The 20,274-nt window shown below is 33.4% G+C and overlaps 1 protein-coding gene across 1 annotated transcript in view; it reads right to left on the bottom strand.

The window, feature by feature from the left end:
* Positions 1 to 20,274, bottom strand: part of LOC150093669 (protein couch potato-like) — a 372,477-nt gene that overhangs the window by 88,515 nt on the left and 263,688 nt on the right. The window contains exons 2-4 of the mRNA XM_090413245.1: positions 14,232 to 14,309; positions 11,763 to 11,816; positions 3,409 to 3,471 (exon numbers count right to left, since the gene is read on the bottom strand). Coding sequence (XP_090269371.1) covers positions 3,409 to 3,471; positions 11,763 to 11,816; positions 14,232 to 14,309 — 195 coding nt within the window. The remainder of the gene's footprint in view (positions 1 to 3,408; positions 3,472 to 11,762; positions 11,817 to 14,231; positions 14,310 to 20,274) is intronic.

Below are 20,274 nucleotides of genomic sequence, written 5' to 3'. Positions count from 1 at the left end.
TCTCCCGTAATAATAATAATGATAATAATAATAATAATAATAGCCCACTACTGTATCAGAATGATTAACACTTCTTTCATATCAAGTAACGTCTATAAAGTTTTATCGCAGCCTAAATTGCATTCGAAGCTTTCAAAAAAGACAAGATTGCGACAACGGAGCCATTAGAGAGAAAGAGAAGAGTAAACCCAGCAGAGAAGAATACCACAGTGTAATATAATATAATTGAATCGAATTGAATCAAAATTAAGAAACGTGGATTAAGTGTAATAAAATGAAAGAGTGAATAGGAAAGAATATAGAGATGATAAAACTAGAGCAAGTCGAAGAGAATAAAGAAAACGGAAATTCATTAAGAAAATAAATGGATAGAAGATAATATAACAAAACTAAATAAAATTGAACAGAACAGAAATGAAGAAACACATGAGCAGAAATGAATGAAAGTAAAACAATACACTGAATAAAAACTAGGAGGAAAATAACAGACGAGTGTGTATATTTGTACTCTCTCTCTCTCTCTCTCTCTTAATCAGTAAATAGTAAAACGTTGATTAAGTAGATAACATACAGAATACAAGTATGCGAAGTACAGAAAATTGAAAACAATAAAATAGAAGGAAATCTAATATGGAATGGCTGCATGTAAAGAACAGAATGTAGCATAAATGAAAATAAACAGAAGGTGACTTACATTAGAATAGTACTAAATCTAACTGAAGTTATATTTTCTATTTTACGAAATTTCTCTTTCAGTAAAACAACTATTAGGATTAAGAAGTAACATCAAAAGTCCGAAATCTGCAGGCGACTATATCCCCCCCCCGCCGCTGGATTACTTTCTGTGTTCCTCAAATAACACGTGTCACTCCAGCGATATTCCATCGTATCGTACGTCTGGTATTAGTGCAACCTATTCGGGAGATTGCGTTCATGCAGTCCAGCAGAGAAGACATATCGATAACTAAGACAGTGTAGACCACTTACCTACCATTCAGGGTTCAAGTAATCTATAGCAATGTAGCTAATGTAAGGGAAAAGGTTGCGTGACCAGGCCTACCTTCGTCGCTGATGAATCTAAGGACTTATGATTGAGAGCAGGCGAGGTTATTCCCAGACACGCCTATAAGAGATGGGTGGAAGTACATCCATCATGTACCTCATATGATACGTTTTTTAGCCGTCATCCCTTTTGCTACAAAAAAAATAGTTTTCTTCTGTTAATCTCCTCCATCTCTTTTGATGGGAACAGAAATGTCAAAGTATAACAAACTGTCTTTTATCTGTTAAATCGTGTTTAAAACTATAATGTATTTGCTTGATTTGTTGACTCCCTTTTATATCCGCCATGTTAGGCTTAGCATGGAATGATTTTGAACTCAAATGCACTATCAAACGACGAACACGTTCTATTCAATAATTTCGCATGTTATGGTTAATTACAAATGGTGTGTATCGTTTTCTTGTTTTGTGAAAGGGAATGAACCATTAAAATTACTCGTAAGTTTTGTTTTATTTTATTGTTTTTCTGATGCATTACTATTTATAATATTTAAAGAAAATGAACAGAATATTCCTGTAGGTAGCAACTCTAATGAAGAAAATCTCTCTCTCCTTTACCTTTAGAGATTTTACAAGAAAAATTTGATTATTTTAATGGTTCACTAAAACTGATCATTTGATTTAAGAGATTTATGAGAATTAACGGTTTTAGTAAAAGTGTTATTTTCTGATGTTCAAAAGTTATTAAAGTTCGACAGAAAAGATTGATGATGCATTTTCAATAAAGAGACAGATCGCCCACCGTCATTTATCGCCTCCGCTTTCTGAGAAACAACTTTGCGAATCGATAAAAATGGAAAGAGTCCTGATTCGTCTACACTTCATTAGCAGTGGTTTTCTATGTTTATTTGCTCTGATTATAGCAAAATGATTTTTTTTTTTTTTTTTTTTGGCTAGATGGGTGAAGCAAAAATTCTTTTCATATTCCCGTTATCTGTAGAAGAAAATATATGGATGGGGTGTTATTGAGCTATAAGCTCTGATCACGGCAGGAGGATAACAGCAATAGTCGAGCCTCAGTTAAAACTTCATTGGCTACAGCATTGCCATCCATTACCCTCCCTGGGTACCCATTTTAGTCACCTCGTACGACATACATGGGCTACAGTAGGACGATTTTTAAGTAAAGCCCTTTCTAAAAATTAAGCCGATCCCCGGTCCACTCCCTATGAGTGGCCGAAAGATTGCCCAACTCAGCGTTGGTTCTACTCAGTGACAATCCCCCCCCCCCCACCTCCACTGAGCAGAAGAATTCATATTCCAGGGAAAAGCATCCACCGACAAGGCCACTCACGAGCCACGTCGGAGAACACCCTTCCCAGAGACTCAAAATGCTCTCTCAGGGCAAATCCCCCGAAATCTAAGCTCCTCTCACCGAGCGCAAAATTCCGGAAGAAACCTAAGAGAGCGAAACTCAGCGTCCCATTTTAGTCGCCTCTTACGACATGCATGGGTTACAGTTGCGCTATTCTTATCCTGGCAACCACGCGGAGATAGCAAAATGAATCTGATATTCTTCTATATTTAATACAATCATATCTTATCTAACTAAAGGTTAATATTTTCAATTTAATTTTTAATTTATTTCATCTTTTCCTTCAATAATAAATTATGTTTTCAATTGTCAATAGATTTTATAGAAAAAATATATAAAACTGCATCGATCGATAATTTTTCATGAATTCTTTTTAATAAAATTCGGAAAGAAAATTTGTTAAATGTTATTTTAAAAAAACATGAAATATGTTTAATAAAAATAGCCATTAATTAATTTACTCTGCGTATTATTTTGATTAAAAAATATTAAAATAAAATCAATTATTTGAATAAAAATAAAAATCTTAACTAAAACTAATTAAAATTTTAACCTTAATTAAAAATAAAAGAAATTTCGCCGACACTTTCGACTAAAATGAAAATAAATTTTTCTTTAAAAGTAAAATAAAATTTTCTTTAAAATCAACGTAGGTTTTATTTAAAATGAAATTTTTAATAACATTTTACTGAATTCAATATTTACTTATTTAGCTTAAATATATTACTAACTTAAGCCATTAAAATATTTTATTGTTAGTTAATATTAACAAAACATGATTTTATAAAATTAATTATAATATAATTATTTTATACATATTATGGTGTATTATTTGACAGAAATTTGATTTTTCTATCTCTCCATCGTCCTACTCTGTTCATTATTTGAAAAAGTATTTTTTGAGGAAAAAAATACTTAAATTTACATAATTATATAATTATAATTCCCATATATTTAGAGATAGCAGTGCAACATACATTGAACATTGCTGTAATACCTTAAAATATTGAACTTCAAGTTAAGTAACCTACCTGTAAATCCTGTTTTGCTGCTTCTGCTCCAGCTCTTGTAGTAAAGGTTACAAATCCAACTGGCTACGAAAGAAAAAAAAATGTATTCCCAAGAACACACACACACACACACACACACACACACACACACACACACACACACTAGCTTAATCTAATATGAGCCATGATAGAGCGCATTGGTTTAATGAATGTAGCTGTTGCTTGCAAAATTTCTGATGTTTAATGTTGCCATGGAGAGGGAAACAAAAAAAAAAAATCTCTTCATTATTCTCCAAACATCTGCGGATGACTTATCGCATTTTCCCCTTTAATTACATGCCACAGCACAAAAGTACACGGACCCTGAAGCCTATTAAAATCTTCTTCTTTCGAAAATATGAATTTTTGTGATGTTAATTACGTACACAAATTAGGGGAGTCTGTCCAAAGATATTTGGAAGAATAAAAAAAAAAAATACATTATCCGACCCTTACCTTTATGTATACAGTAACCTAATTTTTGTTCTCCGAGTGATCATCATTGAAGTTTAAATTTCTTCAGAGGTTCTGTCACTATTTAAGCTTTCGTAGCCTCGTCTCTCCAGGCATCTACTTCTAATTAATATGTCAATACCGCAGTCTTGAAGATTAACTACTTACCACATCATTATAATCAATTACAGCAACTAAACCTTGCAAATTCTCAAAGCCGATTATGTAACAATTAAAGACGTCTTTGTTCAGCGTTTATCGCATTCTTTGAACCCAAACGGAGAATTAATTTCCTAGTTTAAAGTTCTTTTACGCATTCATTAAGTGAAATAAGCATATCGATTAAAATGATTGAAGTTATTGTTAATTATCTCTTAACCGACCTTTTTTTACATACCTTAATAAACTGCTTTCGCTGAAGTGAAGAGAGATACCAATAATAAATCTCAGGATATCTTAAATGCCTAAGAAATAATCGTTCTGAGTTTTCCAGTCAAAGAAATATTTATTACGAAGGTTTCGTCGTCGATAATGACTCTTGATTTAGTTAATAGTATTTGGTTTAACCTGAGAATTTTAATAAAGTTAGGGAGTTCGTGAGAATGAGCAACACTTTTTTAATAGTCAGTTTTGTTTACCGATATTTTCAGGATCCCAACTTATAAAAATAGCAAAACTGTTTCGCGGCATAAATACGAATGAACAAAAGTGTATGTAACTTGGCAGAATGCCAAACCACGAAAATTACTTTTTCATAGGCATTATTCTGCAGGAAAATAACAGGAGTTACTTGTTTTCTAGACAACCGACCTAATGTTTTATATTTTCGTCTAAAAACGAGCGTGCTCAAACACTCTTTACTAAATTTCGTTTTTCTTCTTAGAACTTCTTTGTTTTTTTTGTCTTTTCTTAAACAATAAATTGAACGATCAAGTCTGAAATTCCAGAAATTGACGTATGATGTTCCCTGAAATGTCGGCCTCATTGTAAGACTATACGTGTGGCGTGTAGATGGCTGCGGTGATAGTGATTTATAAATGGTCGCTTGAGGTTGAAAGCAATTATCCAATCATCTAGAGCTTATTCACCAATGTAGAATAGCGCACCTTGTATCACTTCGAAAAGTAAGTGCGAGATTCTTGAACAGATTTGAATTCAGGCCTGTCATCGAAATTTTGGAATTGCTTGGACAGCCAAGTAATTCCAACTATCACTCGAATCAAGCATAGTTTAAGCACTACTGACTGATTTAACTATAACTGCGTGGGGATAGTTGTTTAGAGAAGACATGACAAGGTGTAGCATACAGGCATCACAGCGCGGCTTACTAAGGACGCTCGTTCAGCCATATTGCTGCAGGCGCCTTCACTACGCTTACGCTAACGTTAATAAGAATGCGGAAAGACGTTTTTCCAAGCTTAAACTGATTAAAAATTATTGCGAACAGCAATGACCCAAGAAAGATTGGTTGGCCTACCAACTATATTGATAGAGGCGGACCTACTGTAGCTTATAAGCAGTTTTATTGTGGGATATCCCGTAGAGCAAACATTAATTAATATTATTATGTAACCGTTTTGCATTAATGTTTCTCTTGTAATAACAACAAAGTAGCAATTGAATATTTTCTTATATTTTTGTCTTATAATTCATCAGGGACGATATTTAATTGTTTGCCTCAGGGCGCGAGCTAATCTGGCGACGACCCTGATAAGAGGTATCTAAAAAGAGCTTCAACTTTTCTCAATAGATGGCGATGGTATCGGTGATATGCTTGAATATCATGTTCTTTAGCAGCATCCTTCATTCAATAAACCAAAATATCACTAGTCGTGTTAGAATACTCTCTTTCTTGACACCTGGAAGAGGCTACATCTAATGATATAGCCTCTTCCAGGCTACATATTATTTCCATCTGAAATTCATCCCAAGCTAGTGATTAATATTTGTTTCAAGGGTGAAATAAAATCCGCCTTGGAAAAGCATTATGGTAAACTCCAGTTTATGCAACATAAATCAGTTACTTTCATACGATATGACGTCATATACACGTCATATTCAATGTAACGCCACCTGAAGGCGCTGTTTGTAACCTAACATTATAACCAGATGTTTGACTTTTATATCTACTTTTCTATTTAGACAGGGGTAATTTATTGAATTCGACACGGTGATTCTAACATGGAATGTCTTAATGCTAATAAAAGCAAAAGGAAAATTATATGTCATAGTCGAATAAAAAACAAAAGAAACGATGAAAAATAAAGTAAAAAAAAAAAAACATTTACCAGAAATCCACTCCTCCATAAAACACTTCCCAATGTACGCAGTGCCACAAACATTGAAAAATAATTTGCGTTCCCTTCTCAATAAATAACAGAGGAAATCTCAAGGAGGAAAAGACGTAGTCAATGAACTTTTTATCTCTGCTTAAAGTGAGCCTTCGGTTTCTCATTACGACATCAAGGTAGCGCAGAATCCCTAATAACCGGAGGTACTACAGAAGCAGCGAAATTAAAACCGAAGATTAGAAGCGATAGCGTAAGTCCTATATCGTGTTTACAAGGGAACTTTAATGACCCGGTGTGCGACAAGCGACTCGTAATGGCGGTCCGATTGGCCTAGACTTGCTTTGGAAACTGAAGTGTCGTATTGGGAGCCAACCATTTGCCAAGTACTTGACCTTTTCATTAATTATCTGAGAAATGGTTATGTAGTTCAATCTCGTTTACATTTCTCAGCTAGAACCAACACGGGGTGCATTTTAGAGCTCCCCAAACAGGTCTGCGAATGTGCTCGGAACTGAGATTAGATCTTAAATCATTTAATCTAACACGGTATAGTCGGTAAGAGGTCTGTTTGGTGACATTCTAGAATTCATTTGAAATAAACTACGTTTCGCTAGTGGTAGGGATTTCATTATATATACATAAGTTTCAGAAACTAATTCTGAGTGGGTTTTGCTTGTGCCTTATAAAAGAATCGAATATATTAAATTGTTCTGTCTATATTCCAGTGTATTTCTTTATTGTTGGATTACAGTTTTTTTTTTCCTTGGTTTCTTTTCTTGTTGGATGCTGATTTAGATAAATTCATCAATATGCACCCAGCAAGCAACAGAAAAACGATACTATATGAGTTATACTAAAAAAAAAAAAAATAATAGATACAGCAGTAATTTAATTGTTCATCGTCTATTATATTATTTCAGGATTCTTTTATAAGAGTTCAGCTATGCGTGCCACCTAAGCTAACCAATAACCATTCGGAATTATAACTGTGCAACAATAGGTAATCATTCTTGTAAGCACACGAATAAAACAGTATCTTTGTGGTAGAACACCATGCAATAATATATCTTAACTACGAACATTTTTATAGCTATTCTCAGGGGCTCACATTGGTGAGTACGGGCATGGAAAACCCGAGATGCCCAAGCTAGACCTGATCTTACTTCGTACAATATACACTTGGTATATCATATCTGGAGACTGGTCTTCTACTTACTTCTTACAACCCCCCCCCCCCAGTGCTATTAGAGCAATGCGAGGGGGAGGATGACTCTTTCCTCTCAAACTATAGTTTCCACTATTGACTAAAAAAGCAAGCCTAGTTGGCTTAAGGTGGCAGCCCCACCACTAGGATACCTATCGTCATGCTTGTCACTTGACATAGGGAAACACATATTTTCAAGTCTCAAACGACATCCCAACCGGACACAAAACATGGGAAACGACCGCAAACTGGAAAATGTTAAGAAACTTCGGAAAAAGAAAAACATGGTGAAATATGCTACATGGAACATTAGAAGCACATAAAGAAGAAGAATTAGATAAAATTTTAAATGACGAAAATATAGAAATTGCAGTTCTTACAGAAACAAAAAACAAAAACTTAAAGGAACAGAAGAAACAACTAACTACAGTATCACATATAGTGGCGTGGACAAACAAATACATGCAAAAGATGGCGTAATGATTTGGATCCCTAAATCAATTAAAGCAAAAATAACTCATTATACATACTGCTATAAAAGAATATTAGAAGTGCGATTAAAAATAAATAAAGAATATTTAACAGTTGATGGAGTGTATGCCCCTGAAGAAGGAAAAGAAGAAGAAAATGATTACTTTTACAATGAGTTACAAGGAATATCTGAAAAATTAAATAAAACAGACCACATAATTATAGCCGGAGATCTTAATGCCAGAATAGGAATGAAAAAAATTAGCAATAATATACGAAAATTTTGAGAACTAACAGTAAACAAAAATGAAAAGCGACTCATTGATTATATAATAATTTAAAAATACTGAATACATTTTACAAACATAAAAATATACATAAATATGGGTGGTGTGCAAGAGGACAAAAATTAATAATAGACTACTTTATAGCAAATGAAAGAGCAGCAAACCTCTTCCTAGACGTTAAAGTTAGAAGAGGGCTAGAAATTGACACAGATCACTATTTAGTACAGGCAAAACTAAGATTTCCGCCAAACTGGCTACAAAGTAATACAAAAAAATAAAAATAAATTAACAAACTAGAGAAACAAAATCTAATTACTACTAAATGATTTAAGAATAAGAAATTTATACCAACAGAGGATTAATAACTACTTAGAAAAAATACGAGAAAATGAAGACATTGAGAAAGAATGGAATAATATAAAATAAATTATCGCATTAGCAGCATATGAAAGTCTAGGAACACACAAAAAAATCATAAAAATAAAAAATTACATGTATGGGACAATGAAATAAAAACAATAATTGAAAATGAAAAGCTGGCTTTTAAAAGATGGTTAAGTAGCAAAAAACAAGAAGATGAAATTGAATATAAAAAAGACGAGCGATAGCCAAAAGAGAAACTAGAAAGAGACACAGAGAAAGCTGGGGAAAATTTGTATCATATCTAGAAAATGACATATGCAAAATAAGGCCCAGTGCGTATAAAATACTAAAACACATGAATGCAGATATAAAAGAAACTGCAAATATAAATTGCGAAATAGATGAAAAGAATTCTTGGATTACTTTAACAGATCTTTGGACGGATAATACTGCATCAAAAATAATTACACCAGAAATTTACAAAATACCTTAAATGATACGATAACAATGAAAGAATTAAAGGACAACCTAAATAAAATAAAATAAAAAAAAGGCAAATCAGCAGGAGAAGATGGGATAAACTCCGAACTGTATAAATTTGCTGAAAAAATTTCATCAAAAATTATTAAAATTTTTAAATAAAATATATACAAATGGACAAATACCAATAGAATGGAATACAACCACAGTAATACTTATATTTAAAAAAAGGGATAAAGCAAATCCTACTAATTACAGAGATATTAGTTTATTGAATACATGCTACAAAATATATAATAGAATAGTTAATGAAAAACTAAAAATATTATTAGAATGTCAAAATGGATTTAGAAAAGGACGCTGTACAATGGATGCCGCTTTCTGTTGAAATCTACTTATAGAAAAAAGAAGAGAATTTAATTTGGAAACTCATCTTTTGTTTAAAGATTACGAAAAAGCATTTGACGAAGTAAAAAGATATATACTGTTTGATATATTACAAAGAATAAATATACCTAATATTTTACTACATGCAATATTGAATATATATATAAAGATAATAAAATAAAAATAAATGAAACTATGTCTGAAAAGCAATCTATAAATCTAGTTGTAAGACAGGGATGCCCTCTGTCTCCAACACTTTTCAAATGAAATATTAATACAGTGGAACACCTTAAACAATCCAAGTATAGAAATTTCGCGGAATAACAAAATAAACAAGCTATTATTTGCAGATGATCAGGTAATAATATCAGATAAGGAAGACAATTTATAAAGAGCAATACATAATTTAAACATTATAGTAGAACAGTTTGGAATGAAATTTTCCATAGAAAAAACTAAAACAATGGCATTTTGTGGACAAACTTCAGTTAGAAGCAAAATAGTTATTAATAATAAAATAATAGAACAGATAAATTAGGAGTGTTGGTAGGAGTGTTGGTAGATAAGGAATTGAAATTTAGGGGACACATTGCAAAAGTGACCAAAACAGCTCATCAAATCACTTGGTTGCTGAAGAATACGATGACAAGCAGAGACAAGCAGGTTATTGTTCCTCTGTATCGAGCCTTGATAAGACCCCATCTAGACTACTGTGCTCAGATTTGGTCACCTAGGTTTCTTCTTGATGGGGAGGAGGTGGAGAGGATCCAGAGGCGAGTGACCAAGATGATAGCAGGTCTGTGGAATGAACCGTATGAGAACAGATTGAGGATTTGTGGGTTGCAAAAATTGGTTGATAGGCGGAGGAGGGGAGTATGATTGAGACATTCAAATTACTGAAGGGTTTCTATAAAATTAATTCAGAAGATATTTTTGAGAACAGGGCTGGTTTTGGGAGGACTAGGGGACATCCATGGAAAGTGGGCAAAAGTGTGGTTAGTAAAGGTGTTAGAGCTGGGTTCTTTACTTTTAGAGTAGTGAATGAGTGGAATGCGCTCCCTGAGTCTGTGGTGGATGCTGTGACGGTGAATGAGTTTAAGGCGAGGTATGATAGATACTGTATGAATGTAAAATAGTTGTGATGAATATGATTTGGGGCCTCCCTCAATGAGTCTAATGACTCCCTGGAGTTGCCCGTAATAATAGTAATAATAGTAATAATAAATACTTCCAGTTATCTCGGATGTGAAATATCATATGAAGGAGAAAAAAAACATAAAATTAAAAACTTCAACATTTTTACAGATTATAGGCCTGATAAATAGAACAAACCCAAATATACTACAAAAAGAAACACGCTTGAAAATATACAATACTTTAGAATTATATTGCAGTGAAATTTGGGCAATAAACAAACAAGATAAACCAAGAATAAAAACAAGTGAAACGAGATTTATGAGAAGAATTGCAAAATACACATTATTAGATTTAAAAAAAAAAGGAATGAAGACATTTTTAAAGAACTAAAAACAAAATCAATAGAAGAAAAACTAAACAATTATAAACAAAAATGGATTGAACATGTAAATCGAATGGCCAATACCTGACATCCTAAACCAATACTAAAATATAAGCCAATTTGAAAGAGAAGGCAGGGTAGACCTTCTCTTTCCAATTGGCTTATATTTTAGTATTGGTTTAGGAAAAAAGGATATTGGATGGATAATGAGACCATAACAGACCGGTGAAATATTGTAATTTTTACATCTGGACAGTATTTGCAAAGCTTAGTATTTAAATAAACTATACTAAGAATTATGTGAATTATTATAATTTAATAAGGTGTTGGAAGCGTTTATATCCTTAATAAATGTTTATAGTAAATAGTAACTCGATTTATCAATTCAATACAATATAAAATCCATTTGAAGAGGATTCTATATCTGTAAATTGATATACACACCTAAGTTTAATTATTATAAAGAATGAACTATTTTATCTGTAATTTTATAATAAAACATTTTTAAATTGTAATTACATCTTAAAATATATACGAAAATAATTAAAATTATTATGAATAATTTAATCCCTCATTTTAACACATTACTCTAAGTTTATGAAAATGATTTATTTTTTTTATTGAAAGTTAATTAATAAATTGAAATTATTAGATTAAATAAAGGAAGCAAAAATTGTTACAATTAAGTCTTTCTTGTTATTCAACAAAATAGCAATGATGTAAAACAAAGACACATTATTATTATTATTATTAGTGAAACCGTAATGTAGTAAACATTAGCAATTATCTCAGCCTTCTAACGAAGTTTACATTTTTAAAATTGAAAAGTAAAATATGGAGTAGGATCGTTAAATAATGGGGAAAAATTATATTTAACTTACCGAAGATGTCTTTCCATTTTTATTTGTTACCTTCAGTAGAGAGCCTTCGAAGCCCTAGAAGCAAAAAAAAAGGTGGTTTAGTCAACTATTTTTCTTAAATAATTTTAATTTCATCTTTATATTATATATTAAAATATAAAATAAAATAAGTAGATAAAAGTAACTAATAGTTTAGTTCTACTTGCCAGTAATACACCATTCAGAATAAATCATCATTATTCTATTTGAGTTATCTAACTGTTTATTAAGTCCAATCACAGAGACACAAATATTCCCTATATTCTCTCTTATCTACAATCCTTAGCTTCCAAATTTTTTCTAAAGACGTCCACACATCCCAACGATTTGGTTCAACAAGCTGCAGCATACGAGCCAACGGACATATTTAAATATAGAAGACCAAAAACTATATTAGCCTCCTATAGCGATACATAATCTCCATGCCCATTCAGGGCGAACAAACTGCTCGTAAATTTTACCCTCACTGTAACCACGACAGATAGCGGGGAATATGAAAAGCATCTTGCTTCACCCCTAAAGACATAAATGTCAATTGTCAATTCTCAAATTAAGTCCAATGGTTGAAAGACTGAAAAAATCCTTTTTAGGACTTCCAGGGTAACAATTAGCAATGCTGAACCAAGGAAGTTAATTGAGGTTCGGCTGTTGCTGTTATCCTTGGTGATGAGTTTTTGAGTTCGCTCCCTTAGGGTTTTTGCCTTAAGTCTCCGGGGAAGGTGTTCTCCGGCATGGCCCGCTAAGGGGTTCTTATCGGTGAATTATTTTCCTCGGAATTTGAGCGGTTCTGCTCAGTGGTCGGGGTGCTAGGACGGGGCGGCCGTGACTGAGTGGAACCAACGCTGAGCTGTTCTGCTAGGTCGGGGAGCCCGTTACTGAGTGGAACCAACGCTGAGATATGGACGGTCTTTCGCCCACTATGGAGTGGCCTAGAGATCGTCCGATTTTTTGAGATTTTACCCTTTACTTACTAACCAGGGTAATAAATGGCAATGCTGTAGCCAATGAAGTTTTAACTGAGGCTTAGTTATTGCCATTACCCGGCCATGACTAGAGCTTTTTAGCTCAATAACACTCCATCCACACAGATTATCTTCATTCAGATGACGGGATAAAGAGTCAAGGACTCAGTCCATCGCCCAGTTCTTTTAAGAACTTAAGTCCAATACCCTTGGAGGGTAATGAATGGCAATGCTGTAGCTAATGAAGTTCTAACTGAGGCTCGGCTATATCTGTTACCCTCCTGCTATGATCAGAGCTTTAATAGCATTCAGATGACGGGATAAAGAGTCAAGGACTCAGTCCATCGCCCAGTTCTTTTAAGAACTTAAGTCCAATACCCTTGGAGGGTAATGAATGGCAATGCTGTAGCTAATGAAGTTCTAACTGAGGCTCGGCTATATCTGTTACCCTCCTGCTATGATCAGAGCTTTAATAGCTCAATAACACCTTATCCCTACACTGTCCTCTACAGATAACGGGGAAGATGAAAAGCATTCTTGCTTCGCCCCTTTAAGCCAATCCTTATAAGGACTATTAAAATAAATGGAATACCCTTGGAGGGTAATGGATAGCAATGCTATAGCCAATGACGTTCTAACTGAGGCTTGGCTATTGCTGTTACCCTCCTGCCACGATCAGAGCTTTAATAGCAATAACACCTTATCCCTACACTGTCCTCTACAGATAACGAGGAAGATGAAAAGCATTCTTGCTTAACCCCTTTAAGCCAGTCCTTATAAGAATTAAGATAAATGAAGTTTGGAGTTGATCGGATGAATCAATCGACCGTGAAATGCGGTGATTGATTCATTCAATCCAATACCCTTGGAGGGTAATGGATGGCAATGCTGAAGCCAATGATGTTCTAACTGAGGCTCAGCTATTGCTGTTACCCTCCTGCCATGATCAGAGTTTTAATAGCTCAATAACACCTTATCCCTACACTGTCCTCTACAAATAACGGGGAAGATGAAAAGCATTCTTGCTTCGCCCCTTTAAGCCAGTCCTTTTAAGGATTAAGATAAATAGGCGGTGAGGTTTGCCTAAGAGAGCATTTTGAGTCTCCGAGGAGGGTGTTCTCCGGCATAACCCAGTGAGGGTGTTCTCCGACATAACCCAGTGAGGGGCTGTGTCGGTGGATGCTTTTCCCTGGAATATGAGCGGTTCTGCTGGGTGGTGGCGAAGTTTGTCACTGAGTGGAGCCAACGCTGAGTTGTTGACGGTCTTTCGGCCACTATTGAGTAGTCTAGGGATCATCCTTATTTTTAGAGATGGCTTTACTTATACAGTAGCCAATGAAATTCTAACTGAGGCTCCGTCATTGCTGTTACCCTCTTGCCATGATCAGAGCTTTAATAGATCAAGTAAGATAAATAAATAAGATTTGTGTTTACAAAAGTAAACAACTTTCGTAATATTATAAAAATAATGTTAGTTATTTTGACTTACCTTATAACCACGAAAAAGAAGATAAAGTTCTCGGGGCTTTGCATCCATGGGTAGTCCGCTGACAAATAGCGTTCTTACCTAAAACAAAATAAAAAAAATTAATACTATAAGAAACAACTTAATTTTTATTTTTACATATTTTGTAATGAAATCTAATTATATTTACCCAGTAGCACTAAAAATATTATCTAATGATGTCCGATGCTAGAATTCATTTATTAGAAAATCGAACAGATGCGTAATTTAAGATATTTCCAAGAATAATACAAAAGATAAACATTAATAATATGGACTAAAATATTTTTCACAAGTTCTTTGCAATCGGATAATCCAGGTGCCATCGAATTTCATATATAAATATTTCTGGTAGTTCCAAACACATTAAAAAAACTTGGCAGCAGTTAAAGATTCGGATTCAGATTTCCAGTTCCTTCCTTTTATTATTTTTCCTCGACAACATCCTGAATATTGTACACCCATGCATGCGTAAGGTCGATGAAATTTCAAATCTTTCTCCGAGGCTTGCCATTCCAGATGACATTCTGTTGTTATACAAGGAAATAAATCGGTCTCTGAGCAATAACGACTGAAGCGTATACTGCAGCAGGTAATTAATGTTTTTTACTTATTTTTTTTTAAATCAGGAATTGTTATAAATTGTAATGTTTATAAGTAAGTTACTACTACTCTAATGCAAGAATATTTATCGATTAATATAATTCAGAATTGTCATGCATCGTTGTTAGGGCCTCTTATGATAACTAGATACACGTTTAGCACTTTTTATCTCCGAGCGCCATCTTACGCAATAAAATGATCACATCCTACATTTCGCTTTATGTTTTGGGTGCAAGACTGGTATCAGATTATTACAATATACGACATTTTTGCATCGTCTTCATCTAAAATGGATATTTTCAGTTATCTACAAGTTCTAAGGAAGAAAGTGATTTAAGATGGAATTCATATTGGAACAAAATTTTATTATAAGGATGCCTACCGAAATATCTTAAGATGTTTATCATAAAGATAACAAATAGAAGCCTCGGAAGTGCAACGAACTACACTTATATAAGTGAACTTATCGAAATCTACAAATATTCCTCAGGAACTGGTGTGTACAGAATATAATATTAATTTATATCTTATGCACTCGTAATTTACTTTAAAATATTTAGTTTCATTATTTACGTTAAAATAAAAATGACTGAAATGAAGATAATGAGCGATATTATTCATCACAAAATAAGTGGAAAAATAAAAAGGGACAAATAAAAGAAAGATCTCAAAACATAGGCGAACATATCCAGTCAGACAACATAAACTTCAAGGTCTTTGACTCTTTGAAGAAATGGTCAGACAACATTTCCACCAACACCAACTTCACTATCATACACACAAACATAAGAAGTATAAAAAAACACTGGCTTACATTGATAACACAGCTCAATTATACCATGATAAACATAGATGCGCTAATACCGACCGAAGTTGCAATAAACGACACAGAAATTTACGCATACAACAGAAATAATTATCAAACCTACAACTTATGTAGACCAAACAAAAGAGGAGGTGGCATTTATCAAAGAAAAATACAATAGCTGACAAACAAACTCACTCGAACATGCGGAAACACTAATTTTGAAAATCACAAATAGCCACAATAGTATCAAATACACAATAAACACAATATACAGATCCCCAGATAATAATCCACTGAGCTTTCTTCACGAGTTAGAAACATGGCTAAGCGGCATCGAACCGCGTACAACACACAGGCTCATCCTAATAGGAGACATTCATATAAATACTCTTGACCACGCTTCTTCAACCACTAACACATATCTTGATATACTAAGTCAGTACAACATAAACCCTACCATTAACTCCCCAACAAGAGAAGAAATACTCAATAACTCACTAACACAATCATGCATTGATCATATCAACATACGGGCTCCCATCCATACATATACATCATCAGTAATTAACGTCAAAATTGCCGATCACTACTTTGTCTCAACTTCGTTTTATTACGTTTTCTACCCCCCCTCCCACCACCACAAAAGTCGACAAAACTCGATCATACTAAAGAGCATTGCCGATAACCAGTAAAAAATACAGACTGGAATTCCCTACTTAAAATAAACGATCCTGTAACATTATACGAGAATTTTCAACTTAAGTTCACAGAAATATACAAAAAACAACAAAACCTACACAAACGAGGCGACAAACAGACAACAATCCATGTATAAATGACGACATACTAAATACTATTACTGTAAAAGCAAATCTATGGAAAAAACTTAAAAAGTCGCCCAGTAACACACATTTACAAACCTTATACAAAAACACAAGAAATAAACTAACAACAAAAATTCGCAGGGCAAAAAGACGCTAGTACATCCAAAAATGCATGGAATATAACGACAACATTAAGCAAACATGGGCTACACTCAACGAATTAGTAACTCGAAAAACGAAAACTTCAGCACAAGATTTTATTGCAAAAAGCTTCGGTCAGGACACAAACCAAGAGGAACTAGCAGATTCATTCAGCCATGCTTTCACAAACAACATCACACAACTCAAAAAAGACAAATTACCAACGATCAACAAAAAACTTCCGACACAAAGTCAACAACAAACGATGTATTTTCCACCCGTTGGAAGGAATTGAAAGAAGCAATCCTACAACTAAAACCAAAGACCACTCCAGGAATAGACAAAATAAGACTCACAGACCTTATAACACACTTTGAACAAATAAATCCAATGTTTTTGAAACTCGTGAACATAATATTCGACACAAGCATTATTCCACAACAATTAAAAACTGCAGTAATTACGCCAATATACAAACACGGCAAAAGAAACGATACTCAGAACTACAGACCAATAGCTTCCTTACCAGTCATCTCAACAATTCTAGAAAAAATAACACACACCAGACTACAGAACTATTTACAGAAGTACAACATCATCTCACAAAACCAATACGGCTTTCAGAAAACAAAAAGCACCATCACTTTATTAGAAGACATCGCCGACACAATAAACAAAGCTCTCGACAAAAGCAAGTACGCCGTCCTTATACTGCTGGACCTAACCAAAGCATTTGATACACTTGAACATGACATACTACTCACCAAATTATACTCAATAGGTATAAGAGGAACACTGCATACATGGTTCAAGAACTACCTCTCAAACAGAACACAAGTAACAAAAATAGGTACATGTCACAGTCGGAGTATACAAGTAAAACACGGTGTACCTCAAGGTGCCGTATTATCACCCACTCTATTCAATATATACATTAACGATGTTCATAGCATATCCATAAGAAGTCAAATATTTCAATACGCAGATGACACTGCACTACTAGCAATCCACACAGACATTAACACAGCTCTCTGCAAAGCACAACAAGACATAAACGAAAACCACAACATACTTCCACCAAAACGCAATTCTAATCAACGGCACCAAAACACAGATGTTGATAATACACAACCCAAGAATCATACGTCCCGCATCACTATCGATACATTGTCAAATATACCGCTGCATTAACAACAAAAATACCTGCCAATGTTCCGAAATCAAACCTGTAACACACGCAAAATACCTCGGTCTCTATATAGATTCCTACCTTAAATGGACAAAACATATAGAATACCTACACACCAAACTCCGGGTCATCGCAGCAAAACTCTTCCAAGTTAAAGACATTATTCAATCGAACATAAAAAAAACTCCTATATCACGGTATCTGCGAATCCTTATTCAGATACAGAATAACAGTCTATTCAAATACATCAAACAGCCACCTAACAAAATTAGAAACTCTACACAAGAAAATCGTGTCAACAGTGATCCGGACACCTTACACGCAACCAATATCCGACAAGCACATGGCGATACACAGAATTCTGAGCATTAAAAACTTGAAACACTACATGACATTAACAAGGAATTACTTCAACATCACCTATCGAAACAACAGAGACACATATCGTATAACACGACCTACAGCAACTCTCTACATCCCCTCACTCTTCAACAACTCATGCGGTTCTTTTGTGAGATCACATCAGATACCCACGCAACTCAACAACCTACCAAGAAATTTAAAACACGTAGATAACTACAGAACATTAAAAAACGAACTCTGGAAAATATACCAACAAAGTTAAGAAACCATTAACACTAATATACACATCGCAAATCACTAACATCCATTGCCTACATCCCATACATAAATAGTAGCAACAACACAAATAGTGAAGGCTAAATCCCACTCTCTTCATAAAAGCTAACCCAAGCTTCGAAGTAGGTGGAGATTAACTTGCCTCACTCATCTACAAGTAATCCTTATAAACAAATGCAGAAATTTGTTTGTATAATCACTCTTTCTCAAACTTTGAAAAAAAAATTATACAAAAAATTCTGTATAATCTTCATTGTTAATATTAGAAGAACATGTGTTGTAAATACATAATATAAAGCAAAAAAAAAGTATTATTAAAAATTTTAATTGAAATCCAATGTAGAAATTGCAGCACTTAGTGCTGAACTCTGTAAAATTATAAGATGCAATGTCACAAGATGTTTATTGTATGTATAAATATTTTAGCAATTAATAAATTATCATTATTATTAAAAAAAACTACTAAATTTTTATTTGTTGGTTGTTGTTATAATTATCAGTATTTGTTTATTGTTGTTGTTGTTGTTCAAAATTATATTTGTAAACAATTCGAAATCTAATAAAAATATTGAAAAAAAAATTATTATTATTGTAATAAGGAGAGTATTCATTTTAATGTCGTTAACCGGATTAAGCTTTCGTCTTGCATTCTGTGAACAGTTATTATTGTCATTTTTAACATATAATATATTTTCCCAAATCGTTGTATCATAAATTGTAAATAAAATGATTACGTGTTAATCCAAAATTGAATTAAGTGAAAACAATTTATTAGAGACTTAAGGAACAAATTTCGTTAGATTCCTTTTGATCACAGCAAAGTTATCATTTGTATCATTTCTGATTGTTTTAAGTTATCAGGTTACTCCAAAATGATATGGATGAAAGCAAAAATCTAGGTGAACAGAACGAATTTTAGTTAAGACCCAAAAGTCATATATTATTGTATTAATATTAAGAAACCGTAAACGTTTATCACAGTCTTAGATTGACCCAAAAAAGCAGAGAACATATCATTTAAAAATCACCTAATCGTTGCATCAATTTAACCTACTTCCATAGAGGAACGGGGCTACTCTATTAAATCAACCATCATCATTCATCCGTTTCTGAATTAGTTTCAAAATAACCGATACAAATTATTTACCTTACCAATCGATTAAATTTTCCACTTTTTTTTTATTATCTTTTTACTTTCTTTTAACCCATTTTAAATATCTTTATAACTATAATATTTTTGGCTATAAACCTAGTCTTTTGTTTTTGCACTTTCATATTTTTAGCGTCATTACAATTCATTTTGTCAATTAAACCTGAATAACAGCTTTAGCTTTTTAAGCTTTGAAAACAGAAAATCTATCCATATAGTAGTTTTCTGTTCTACGATGAAATAGTTAGTTAGTTATTCCCATATATATATATATATATATATATATATATATATATATATATATATATATATATATATATATATATATATATATATGTATAAAACTTTGTTTTGACTCTATATGCTCAAAATGAACGTGGGAGGCCGTACAGAAACTTTTTTTATTTCTGGCATTTGTTTATAGATTTTTTTAATTTTTTTTTTTTTTTGGCTAGATGCAAAAATGCTTTTCATATTCCCCGTTATCTGTAGAAGAAAATGTATGGATGGGATAATATAGAGCTATAAGCTCTGATCATGGCAGGAGGGTAACAGCAATAGCCGAGCCTCAGTTAGAGCATAATTGGCCACAGCTTTGCCATCCATTACCCTCCTTGGATACCCATTTTAGTCTCCTCGAACGACATGCATGTGCTACAGTGGGGCTATTCTTA

Source organism: Typopeltis vanoorti, chromosome 23 (assembly GCF_054136105.1).
Source record: "Typopeltis vanoorti isolate ZY-2024b chromosome 23, IOZ_Tvanoo_1.0, whole genome shotgun sequence".
Lineage (NCBI taxonomy): Eukaryota > Metazoa > Arthropoda > Arachnida > Uropygi > Thelyphonidae > Typopeltis > Typopeltis vanoorti.
Note: the sequence above shows the minus strand (reverse complement) of the source record. Positions and strands in the feature narration are given on the sequence as shown.